Source organism: Pseudopipra pipra, chromosome 7 (assembly GCF_036250125.1).
Source record: "Pseudopipra pipra isolate bDixPip1 chromosome 7, bDixPip1.hap1, whole genome shotgun sequence".
Classification (NCBI taxonomy): Eukaryota; Metazoa; Chordata; class Aves; order Passeriformes; family Pipridae; genus Pseudopipra; species Pseudopipra pipra.
In genome coordinates this window covers 11,845,497-11,858,290 of record NC_087555.1, presented here as the reverse complement: position 1 = coordinate 11,858,290, position 12,794 = coordinate 11,845,497, and the positions used below count along the sequence as shown (strand labels likewise).

Genomic DNA, 12,794 nt, shown 5'->3' with positions numbered 1-12,794 from the left:
TTCATTTATTTGTACTGAGGCCCACCAGGCAGTTTAACTAAATCCTGCTGAGCTCTTTCATTGCTGAAAGCTGTGTTCCCTGTTTCAGCTGTGTCAGGACAGCCTGATCTGCACAACACCTTGAAGACCAGGAGTGCATCTGTACCCTGAAAGACCAGGAAATCTACAAAAATTTAAAAGATTTCCCACAGCAACAAACATTTCAGCAGCTTCACATTACAATTAGTAGAGGCTTAATAATGGAAGGTTAGAAGGGCAAAACACTCATTAAAAAAGAGGGTGTATGGTAGTCCTAGCTACAAACACACATCACCTGATAGATCTGGACACCCTGGGGAACACCACTTTGCAGCATTCCCAAAGCACTCATCTTCTCCTGTGAAAGCTCAGCATACCTGAAGGGATACTGAAAAGAAGGGATACTGTCAAAGCAGTGTTCTCAGACCCTTATTTCTAAAAGAAAAGTTTTCCCTTCACATGTTTTGAAGTAAGGCCTAACACCTTTACCCTTCCCTCACACATCCCTTTATCTTTAAAAAAGCAGAGTTTTCCTGCAGTCTATATGCTGATGTGGGTATGCAATTCTTCTCCAGTGCTTACCATCTGATGTAAACCATGTAACACTTCCAGGTAAAATCTGAAAAGAAAGCTGACAAGCAGAGTTCTCCTATATTCTACTTTTCCACCTGAAGCTGATGGAGGGAGAACAATTTCCTCTAGCACCAGCTTGCAAGCTTCATTCAGCATCTGATCATTCCATTGCCTGGTAAAAAAAAGCAGACTAATATGAACACACATCTCTTTATAAGTAACAGGTGGCTAAAAATATTGTGAAGTTTTTGTGAAGTAATAAGTGAATCAGCTTAAGTTATATCAAGAAATAATCTATTGTTAGAAAGGACAGGTCAAATACAGTGTGAGAGGCTGATGGTGGGATCTCCACTGGTACCATCAAGCAAACCCCACGCTTCACACTATGACTCCTTCTTTTTGGTTAAATACATTAAGATATCCAGTACCTTCCTATAAGCTTCTCACAGGACTTTCTTGCACTGAGTGTGGTTGAGCCAATGCCTCCAAATAAAATACTCAGATCTACAATGGTGTCTGTGCCTGGACGGAAGAGCACTCGCATTCCAGAATTCACTATAGACAAAGCATTTTTCTGTCTTTCAGCCTGCCTGAAGGCTGAAATAAAGGCATCCTAATGGGAAAAAAAAAGGAAGGAAAAATTCCATCAATGTGAGAAATGACTGAAATCTATTTTTCTTGTATTTTAGGTGTTACCATTGGCCAAAGTTTCAGTTAAACTTTTTATTTTTCTTGAAGTACTAAGCTAATCCTAGACTGTTGTACTAAGAGGGGACATTATTTGAGGTTATCTACATGTAAGAAAACATGGCCAAAATTTTAATGACTTTATCAGTGATTTAATGATTTCAGAGTGCTGGAGAAGAACCCTTGTCCTGATATAAGCCACTTCATATATATGGCCTGTATGTTCTTTAAGTTTAATTCCAGCTTAGAAATTAGTGGTTTCTTCTCCAGGACATGGAGGTCCCACCGTGTTAAGGACCCTGATTTTGTGAAGATTTTACACTCAGAGATTTTACATTTTATGCTATAGTAATGGCATTTACAGAGGAAGCACTAGAAACAGCTGGGCTTTCTAGTGTCAGAAATATTTTGTTCTGGGGACAAAGCCACATATTTTAAAAGAAAACATAATAGCATTATCTTTCATGATCAGGCATAGATGAGTCCGTTGAAGAAACTGTATGAAGTGCTATTTCTGTAGCCCCAGAAAGAAACTTCAGAATCAGACAGCCACAGAACTTTTAAAGTGAGGGTTAGCAGGTTAGATCTTCACTATGAGTCTGTGATACTCTCATGACAAATGTGAAATTCAGGATTACATGTTGAACAGTGAGTCTTGTCAGAGATGGAAAATCCTCTCAACAGGATTTACATTGCTTAACTGAAGCAATGTTCATATCAAACTACCCAAACCCAAAAGCCAGCAGCTGACAGGAACAACAGGGAAAACTGATGGCCAAGTTTCCCTCTACACATTCTGTTGACAAGTCTTGCAAAAAACCTTTGTGTGTGCCTGTTCATTGTGTTAGCAGAGTTAATCAAAAAGGCGATTCAGCATGAAAGTGAGTGGCAGAAGCAGCCTCCCCAGAAAGTGGTGTTAATTTCCCATGGTGAGACTTCTTAATCTCATATTATTCATGTGACAGCTGATAATTTTCCTGCTCTTCAGAGCAACCTTCTGAGTTTGCCAGCAGTGCTATTGTCTTTTGTTCATTTTGTTGTCCTCACCTCTGCTGTTCCTAGGTGCGACTGTCTCTCTCTGAAAGGCTCTGAAATACTCTTTGTGATAGATTTGGCTTTGTGGCACAACTTGTCATTGGACAAAGCAGGTTGGGATTTCTTTTTTGTTTTACTTTGTGGAATGAAATAACCCGTTTCTCTTCCAGGCTGTTTGTTTCTCAAATCACTACTAAGGTTCATAGTTTCTAGGCAGCAGAAGCACTGTTACTGCTGCCAATGCAGCAGTAACTATGCTTTTGCAGGCTTTGAGCTCATGGGAATCCTTTTGTTTTTCATGGGAAACCTGCCATGGCCAGCCAACTTTTCCTGGGCAGAAGCCTCATCCAGCACGAAGCCACATATGTTTAATAGGTTGCATTGCAGTGGGCAGCTACTCTGGGGACTGACCCTTTGATGTCAAGGTTGGCAGAGACTCCTGTGGTCTGTCGCTCACTGACTTCAGTCAAAACATACCAGCTTGTAGTCAGGTCTTCCCCTACTCGCCCCGTACTTTTCCTCACATCCACTAGAGGGATATCTAAGAATACAGTAACCAGGACACCATTTCCTCTGCCCCCAACCCCTAATGCCACACGCTGCCACCTTCGGTCGCAGTAGTCAGGACCTTATTTTTTGAGTAGTTGCACGGACAACGCAGGATTATTCATTGTAAATCGCTGATTAGTGAGAAGAGGTCAGAAATTACCTTTATCGCTGAAAGCTATGTGACAATATGGCACTTTTCCTGCAAATATCCAGGCAGCCTAAATTTCTGTGTCTGGAAGGGGCAGAAGCACACATTTAAGACTGGGGAAAAAGCAGTAAGAGACCCAAAAGAAGCAGAAGATGATGGCCAGCTGGAAGAAGTGGGAGACGGGAAGAGAAGGATGCCAGAACTTTCTTAGCTACTTCCAAAGCAGTAGTAGCCTGCATGTTTCAATGCCTACTGGAAACAGTGGATATAATGCTAATAACTACCCTGGAACCTGAATGAAACTTTTGAAATATTGGGGTCTTACCTTCATAGAGTATGGAATGAGAACAGAAACAATGACCTCCTTGGCATTTATGTCTGCATGCTCACAGCCAGCAAGGAAACGATCATTTAAAAGAATCTGTCTTTCACCATCTGTTGGAGAAAACTCTAGTCTGTTACTGAATGTGAAGCAAGAAGGAAACATTTCTGCATTGCAGATTCAAATTTGTTGATTCTGTGCAAAAGAATATATAAAGGCCAATATGGCCTTAGAACTGTCTGCACCACTCAGGATCTAGCCTTTGAGTGAAAGGCTAATCTAAGTTACATATTAGGTGCAATATATTTCCTTATATGAATGCTATAGTTCTCCATCACAGATAAAATACTAAGTATTTTATACTTTCTGGAAAATACATGTCTTTCAAATGCTAATAATATTCAGAAAAGCAGTTATTTAGGTTTAAATATAGCTATTCTGTTTCTACTCAAAAGCTCTTTAGACCATTAAATCATTAAATCACGGTAACTTTTAAGAAACTATTCAAGCACTGCAATGAGATGGGAAATCAGCCCTGTACATCAAAGACAGTAGAAATGTTGCCAAGATTTTCCAAAGCTTTAACTTGATTACTGGTAGCAATTTAAACACAGTGTACATGTATACACACACATACATATCCACAAAAGTACGGATGACCTCAGGAGAAATTTCTAGGCCCTAAAAGTTTTTCTTAAAATGAAACAGGCATAAGCAATAAAAGCAAACAGTGTTGGAGTTCCAAGACAGAGCTAAACTGTCTGATAAATGCAGCAATATAACCAAAGACAGTGTAGAAAGGAGGCCTTTCTACCCATCAGGTGTGCTGACCTTACATTCATGAGATGGCTAGATGCTGCTTCCTTTTGTCTTGTTAAACAGAAAGACAATGTTTTCTACTGGCAAGATACTTTTTGCAAGTTATAATGACAAGCAAATACCAGGATAATGTTCTCCATTCTCCTGAATATACCATTCTAATTCATTTAGGAGATGCACAGTAGTATTTAATTTGAAAACTGTTACCTGTAGACATATTCTTTGTTGCAATGTTCTGCCTATCCAACAAAAGTATCTGGCAGGGGGCTGAAAGCTTACCTTCTGATGCTAAGTTGAGGACAGATTTGCCAACTGATAAGATTGGATTCAAGTCCCAGGATGATCCTCTGCTTACAATGTGTCCTCCTAAAGACTTTAACAAACAATGAGGTTATTTTTAGGCTTGCCCTTCCTACATGTAACAAGGATCTGTATCATAACCCCATTTTATTCCATTAAAAGACCTGATGGAAGAACTTATATTTGTTTTGTTTAATTTTAAACAAAGTTCTACTTTTGTACATTTTAATGTGATTTAATCTATTGCTCCCTTCAAAAGCCCTTTCTCATATTGTCTCTGTTGACGGAGACCAGGTTTACTTTTTTGCTGCCCAAAGGCATGGCCATTCCCTTGAATTTTCTTCCTTAAAGGAAGAAATACAGTAAGAGGATTTTAAAGGAAAATTAGGGACAAGATCAGAGATACCTAATACATGATGGGTAAACAGCTATGTGTTGATAGTCAACTTAAAGCATGATTGGCTGCACTCTACAGCACTTTACCAGAGAATGTCCCTTTTCTTCTTTTCCCAGTCTCCTCCAGTTCTCTGCTCATCCACTGAGCAGGAATAGCAGAGTTTCTCTTGTCATAGTTCTCTGGGTATTTGCCCTCACTAACTAGCCTAGGACTCCTAGTTATTTCACACAACATTTGTGATAGTAGTAACGTTTTAGCCTTATAAAGCACGATCCCAGCCTCATAATTGACATTCACACAGATATGTCTGTGGTGATGTCTTATTTACTGTCACTGCTGAATACATACCGCCATGCTCCTGATCTGTTCTCCAGCTAGAGTTCTCAGGTGCTGCAAGAGAGCTCGGTATGTTTTTGTTTTCTCTGCTGGAAGTTCTGTGACTGCCTTCATTAGGATGTCTCTGAGCTGGGCCAAGCAGCAGGCAGCTCCTATTACTAGCCCTGAAATCAAATGAGTTTAAACAGTGAAATCATCGTGCCACAGAATAAATGCAATATATAGCTGATATGACCTCTAAAGAATTGCTTCTGTATACAGCTTTTGGCAGCAGGATGACAAAGAGAAATGATAGGAAGGTGGATTTTATATTACATGCAATAAGAAATGCAAGTACTACTTGCTTATTCAGCAATAGTTCCCACTATAAAGACATGCCTGAAAAATGTACATTGAATATTTTCACACAGTAGTGCACATCCCTTTTTTTGTGCTGTGTATCCCAAAAGACACGAATAACAGTTGATTTAGGAGGAAGGATTGTCAAATTGTCGGAGTCTTCCAAGACTGAGCTGCAAACACTCTATCACACTCCCAGTAGTATCAGAGAAGCCACCACCACGGACTTCAGTGAACACTGAAGTAGCCCAGCCACTCCAAAGAAAATCCTATAGTATTTCAGATTGGAAATTTATGTTTGAATATTTTGTGTTGAAAATCAAGCCCTAGCCTAATCAATACTCTGTGGACTTTGTTAGATATATGGTTGTGATAGAAAGGCTCTTGACCAGTTGAAAACAAAAATAAGGCTGACTTAGGGCCTTCCCCTATGCTTGCTGTCTGCAGAAATTTGAGATTTGAACAAATACATATCCACAGAACAGTTTAATAAATTATCTATCACAATCAATCCATCATTTCAAGACCATAGGTGAGCTGACATATTGGTTCAAAAGGCTCAGTGAAATGAGACAAAAAACTCAAAAACAAAGCTCCACACCAATGAGAGTCGATGGTTTTTGCTGCTTCAGGTGCAGGACCCAAGTTAATTTAGTTGCCATCGTTTGTAACACAGTAGAGATAACTTGGAAACTTACCATCACTTGTGCTACTCACAACATGCATTTCTGAAATCCTAACAGGATGGAGAATGATTGGATGATAGGCACCACTGTGATTTCTTCTGAGTCCTGAAAGGCGAAGTATGATAGTATGATTAGAGATGTGTTTAAAGAATTAACCATATTCCTGAACATGGAGACTGAAAAGTTCAAAACCACTGTAACTAAGTAGTTTCAGTGTCTTATAGGTTTTGTTGTGCAGTATCTTGAGTATCACATTTTACTGCTTTTACCAGGCCCATCTGAAGTTCAAAGTCTAATATTGTCTTTTCTGGCTCCTGTTCCTTGCTCCTCGGAACTGGTTTCTGGTCCTTTCCCATATCAAACTCAGATTTCACCTCTCACCTGAAAGCTATACACAATTCCACACATGCTTCATCATGTTTCTAGCTATTCACTCCACCTTTTTATGTGAGCTATATAATTTTTTTGCTTCCCTTGTTCTCTTCTTGTGCAATGTCTTTCTGATGACAATAAAGAGCTTTCCTTTGATGTAAAGAGACTTGAAGTTTTTAAGAGATTTGCCATTTTGCCAAGTACTGCATCATGGGAGTATATTACTAAACAAATGCCATGCCCATTGCCATACTAGGCAATGTACAGATATATAAAAGATCTAAAGGATTCTCTTTAGATCTGGGCCTTTGTTGTCTCAACAGTGAAGGAAATATTCTTACCAAATTCATCCTGATGGATACTCCCTCAAAAAAAGTATACTAACAATTTCTAAAAACAAAACCCTGCCATCCATAATATGCAGAATTTAGCCAATGCCTGGATATCATGCCCTTTTCTGGGCATTATTTATTTTGTGATGCTTGATGTTAAATGGGATGTGAAATGTTTGCCTCTCATCAGCATGAGTCCTTCACAAATTGTGTCTCTGAGACTGAGGTTACTGAGGGAAGTTAGGCAGCACAGATTCTGGACTTGGGTGACAGCTGGTACTAGTCCTAATTTAGTTGTTGATTTGCTGCAAAAAAGTCATGGGAAATTACATTGGCCTAAATATTGAAGCACAATCCTTGTGGTGACAAAATGCATTTAGGATCCCTGGAAGAGAAAATGCAGGATTATGTGCCTACTGCACAATGTAGTCCCTGTGTCAGAAGATCTTTTGTCCTTCCATACCCACACTAGTGTTCCCCACAACCAAAGGTGCCTTTGGATACTTGGCTTTCAGCTTCAGAAGCTTCTTCAGGCTAGGAGGAGAAATCCATGTTGTTCTTTTGCCATGAAAAATCAGAGTTGTTCTTTGCTGCTCTTGAGCCATTCTCTGTGGTAGAAATGACAAAGACTTGGTAAATTTGACTTGTGCCAATAAAAATATAAATGACCATATTGCTCAGTAGGACACTGTGTTATGATAGACAGTGAGACATTAATGAGGTTTTTCATCTGAGGTTCCTGTTGTGCTGAACAGTGCTGAGCTTTTATTGTAACTACATTATTGCTCAAGAAACTGAGATGAGAATGAACTAAATGACTTGGTAAGAGACACACTAAATGAATAGTAGGAGATTAGTTTCATGTTTCTTTCTCCTGCTCTGATGATTCTGAAAGACTCCCATTGTATATGATGTAAACAATAAAGCAATGTGACTGGACTTCGTGGGAAATCAGAATGCCAAAATCTCACTGCATATGTGACAGAATACAAGACATATTCTCTTAGTCAGGGAGGATCACTACATCCCCATTTGCTGAGAGTCATGTATCTACTATACTAGATCCAAACTAGTTTCTATAATAGGTAAAATGCTTTTAAAAATAGAAATACCTACTTTCCCATTTGTCTGCAAGGACTAGTCTTTTCAGAGATATTGTCTCCTTGGGATGGTTGATCAGAATTTACATTTTTGTTAAATAAAGTGGTTTTCCAGCACCTCCTGTCTTACAAAACTATATAAATTTTTTTTCCACCCTGACAATATCATACATGTTCTTTTCATATTTGACAAGTGCCATGTGGAATCATAATTTCAAAATATGCAAAAGCAATCCCTGAGAAACACCTGTCTTTGCAGACAATGCAGTGAACAAACAGACCAGTGGACTAGCCAGAAAACAGTTCCAGCTATGGACTGGCCTTCTAGGTAAAAGACATATCTGAAACACAAAAAAGGAGCTATGTGTCTGTGGAAGCAATCATAATCCTACTGGCATGGGCACCTCATGTAGCCTGGAGAAGCAGTTCCGTCCTCCTGGCAGCTCAGTCTGAACACGTAGAGCAGATGATGGCACCTCCTTTCTGGCTGACCAGCTTTTTCAGCCAGCAGCACTTTAGCCAAGATCTTTAATCCAAGTATAAAATTTGCAAAATATTCACTTAATACTTGCACTTTTAAAGCATGAGTCTCTCCAAGACAATAGCAGAAAAGCAAATTTACTTTCCACTTCATGGTTTCATAAAGGAGCTTATGGCCTACTGAGCATGTTCTGCACTGAGAGACAATCATTAAATAATAAAGATGCACTCTATGACAAATGTTTACAAAGTCAACTATCACGCAGTGAACAGCATTCTGTAGTACAGTGACAAACCAGAGAACTGTGCCGTGCATTTTCAGAACTCAAATGAACTTTTGTGCCTCTAGGGTGGTTGTGTAATATCAGCAAGAACTGCCCACGAATTGCAAAAGGAGTGCACACAAGGAATTTCATAAGAAGCTGCTGAAACATGAGTGAGGATTAAAAAACTGCCTGGAGCTGCCTGCTTGGATTCTGCTCAGTTTGATTTGGGTAAACCCTGCCCTACTATTTTCACAGATCTCTTCTCTTGCCTCTGCCTGCAGATTATGGGCACTTTCCTCCTCCTCCTCTTTTTAAGTTTCCATCTGTCCTTCTATGAGTTTCCAATAACTACTGTAATAAACCCTCTTCTTTCCTCTTCAGGTCATTTGCCTTTCCTGTGGACTTGCCTGTAAGTCCAGTCTCAGGTTGCTAGGGTCTGTTTACCAGCTGGAAGCAAACAATGACTTGAATCCAACAGAGAATACAAAACAGAAAAGATGGAAAGTTCATTTGGGATCTTTCAAAGCAAATACTATATTCCACAAAAAAGCCAACTGGTCCAAAATAATGGTTATGAGTAAGGAGCTCTTTTGGGAAATGTTGGTTCTGCAGAGGGAAACAAATTGCTTTTTAAATATGATCTATTTCTAATAATGACAACATGCGGATTGTCCACATTGAAATGCCTCATTATTTGTGACTAAAACTAGTGTTTTCTATTTATCTGAGGATAGATGTTTCAGTTTCACAAAAACATAAGGTTTTCAACTTCTGTGGGAACTCAGTCATGCTTGCAAGATAACAGAAGTCAGTAAGGCCTACCATTAGTTCAGGAGGAAATATAAATTCCTGTGTTGGATCCATGGGCAGGAATTGTTCTGGATTGCAAAGACCTGAAAGGATCTGCAAATAAATTGGGGGGGAGGGGAAGAGAGAGAGAGCAGAATGCACATATTCAGACTAAGTTTCAAGTCTTTGTCAACAGATGAGATTATTTCCTAGTGTGAGACAGTTTTGACACTTTATAGGTTGTGTTCAAAAATTCAAGATCCCCTAATTAATTTCTAATCTTTAGTTTATTCACAGACTACTCAAAAGATGGACTACTCAAGAGACAGACTATCATACCAATCCCTCTCAAGCCTTTGCTTGAAATACATCAAGCTTCAAGAAAAATCTTGCAGTATTTCCTGAAACTGGTCATAGCAAATGTATTGCACCACACTGGGTGCAATGTGTACTGTGGGAAAGTGCAGGGCTGGATAGTATAGTTATGTTCTGTTCATAACTGTGTCTCTTAAGGAGTTTTCTGACAGAGCTTGACATGACAACAAATAATGTCCATCTGATCAGAAAGAATTGTTTTCTGCTTTAGGAGAGCCTTATGCAAAGCTCCTCTCCAGCCTTGCATAAGCACTTCAAGAACCGCCTGACAGAGTTCAAGGAGCGTTTGGACAGTGCTCTCAGGTTCATGGTGTGACTCTTGGGGAGGGTCCTGTGCAGGGCTAAGGACTGGGCTCAATGATCCTTGTGGGTCCCTTCCAACTAGGCATATTCTGTAATTCTGTGAATCTGTGATTCTAATAACACAGATAATAACAATGCAGATATGCTTGTGCTACCTTTCTGCAGCAACAAGGGCAGAGAGCCTGGAGTTCAGTCTGGTCTAAATGTCCAAAGCTAGAAAAGTAGCTGCTGCCATAGTTAAAGATCACCCCTTCCTACAAATCTGACAACGCAAACAGGAGTTAACAAGAAAAAAAATCTATTGTAACTTACCTGACCCCCTGTAGAAGATGAACAGACACATTCCTCCTGATCCAAGCAACATTGTCCAGTTCCTCTGAGTTGGCAACATGTTGGCTCCTAAAGAAATCATATTCTATTATATAAAAGCAATGAGGCAGCTTAGTGATTTATTTGTAAAATTAACGTTTTGATGCTTCCTGTTCCAAATCAGATTTGTTCAGCCATTTGAAGTTGCTCCAGGAGACCCCTTAAACCATAGGACCCCTAGGAGTGAGTTCCCTTTGGGTACCCAGGTATCCACGAAGTAAATGGAAAAAATCAAAATTACTTCAGTGGTGTTTAGATCAAGTCCTTGTAACTGATGCAGAGGATTTTCCACTGCATTGCAAGGGTACATGTAAACCAAAAGTCAGTGGTGGCTATAAGCTCTTGGCACATTTGGAAACTAAAAGAGACAGATTTTCCAAAGGCTCAACCGAAAAAAGAATTTCCAAATGACGCAAGACTCCAGATAGGTAATTCAGAGAGGCTCAGCCTTTTCAGATACCAAAAACTATCCCAAAATAAGAAATACATTTGAAAATACTGACCTACCCTAGCAAAAGATGTGTAGCTGTCTATAATTGGCCTGTATCCTGTGCAACGGCACAAATTACCTGAAATAAACCATACGATAATCAATCATAAGAAACCAGAACAATGTTCGGAAGCACCAGCACAATTGGAAATGGTCTGGCATCAAACCTGCAGATACAAAATGCTGAAATTTATGTCCCTATGCTCAAATGGGCAAAATCACATATGTAAAAATAAGAAATATTACTCCAATAGTGATTATATTATTAAAATTTATTATTTTTAAGGCCATTTCTAAAAATAATATTAATTACTTTATGTGAATGCATGTAAAAAAATCAAATTATGAAAAGAATTCAAAAGTAAATTCTACAATTACTAGTACCACTACAGTGTTTGGGTTTTACAATCAAATCCAAAATCTACTGCCATCCATCACTATGATAGTTTTCATATATATTTAGAAGAAGTAATAAAATCTCTACTGCAATTTCTGGCATTTCGCTCATGAAATCAAAATCTTCTGGTGGGAGGGGTTAATTACTTTGGGAGCTATAGGAGTGCTAGCAAACTTAACACTTGAAAGTGAGTTGAAGTTGCTTTTCCTATTATAGTAAATATTGCTTGAAGAGCAAGACTTTGTTGTATTACTCAGTGAATACTTATACTCTTTCAGTATATTAACCTACTCTTTCAGCATATTCTTTGTAAAACTGTACTCCTACTGCACCATATTGAGGCTGCTGGTGCAGGAGGGCTATAAAAACAGGCTGTTCTAAATGCAGGGATTTTCAGAAATATTTATGCAGTGCTAAATGCCACTGTTTATCCCTTTAGAAGCCTTCGGTGTGAACCATCTTTTGATGATTTTGAGATGTCCTTAAGCCATTATGGCTATATCAGAGTACCATCTACTGCCATCATCTACTTCTCTTTGAGCTAAATCGTACTTATGACCTTGGCAATCAAACATGTATCCTTTTATTACACTTTTTACAATTTACTGCCTGTAACTTACCATCCAGAGCAGAAATAATCTGCTCCATGGAAGGTTCTGCATGGTTTCTCAGTAAGGCATACATGGACATCACCATTCCAGGGGTGCAGAAGCCACACTGGGAGCCATTGCATTTGGCCAGCCTTTCCTAGAACAAAACAGAACAACAGTCCAGGATGTGGCTTCACTGACTTTCTGAATAGCCATCTTCAGGTATGTCATCTACCAGCTGTAGGATGGCAGCAGCATTTTCACTATCCCAAATTCTCAGAGCAATCACACAGTTAAAGGATAATACTTGCTCCAGTTTAGACCCTCATGATCCTAATTATGAGAATAGAATAAGGCCTGAGACTTTCCATTTAGACATCAATCATACATTAGGTATTTCTAACCAAGAAGGATAGAACACAGACTATCTCCTCAACCAGAGCTTCAGCACAGACCAATCACAGAGTCGTGACCCTTGGAAAATAATATTGAGACAAAAAGAGAATGTTCAGAAAACATTCTTAAATCTATGTGGTCAGACTGTGATTTTCAGGGACAAACCAGAGAGGAGGAAGTAAAGAGCTGACCTAATCCAAGGGAAATCTCTGGCACACAGATCAAATAGGCCTAATTTAATACCTGCCAGTCTGGTTGCCAGCTGGAATCATTCATCCCGTACTACACATATGCACAGACCGTTGTCCTCAGTGAGATGGCCAGAG

General features: G+C 39.3%; 1 protein-coding gene across 4 annotated transcripts in view; it reads right to left on the bottom strand.

The window, feature by feature from the left end:
• The window catches only part of LOC135417567 (aldehyde oxidase 2-like), a 45,806-nt gene that overhangs the window by 27,246 nt on the left and 5,766 nt on the right, over window positions 1-12,794 (bottom strand). For all 4 annotated transcript variants that reach the window (XR_010432109.1, XM_064661978.1, XM_064661977.1 and 1 more), the window contains exons 5-16: window positions 12,103-12,229; window positions 11,103-11,164; window positions 10,539-10,625; window positions 9,582-9,662; window positions 7,377-7,521; window positions 6,222-6,314; window positions 5,197-5,348; window positions 4,431-4,524; window positions 3,336-3,445; window positions 1,020-1,204; window positions 601-763; window positions 314-406 (exon numbers count right to left, since the gene is read on the bottom strand). Coding sequence is in view for 3 of the 4 variants with exons in the window: in XM_064661978.1 (XP_064518048.1) it covers window positions 314-406; window positions 601-763; window positions 1,020-1,204; window positions 3,336-3,445; window positions 4,431-4,524; window positions 5,197-5,348; window positions 6,222-6,314; window positions 7,377-7,521; window positions 9,582-9,662; window positions 10,539-10,625; window positions 11,103-11,164; window positions 12,103-12,229 (1,392 nt within the window). In the remaining variant the exon portion in view is untranslated. The remainder of the gene's footprint in view (window positions 1-313; window positions 407-600; window positions 764-1,019; window positions 1,205-3,335; window positions 3,446-4,430; window positions 4,525-5,196; window positions 5,349-6,221; window positions 6,315-7,376; window positions 7,522-9,581; window positions 9,663-10,538; window positions 10,626-11,102; window positions 11,165-12,102; window positions 12,230-12,794) is intronic.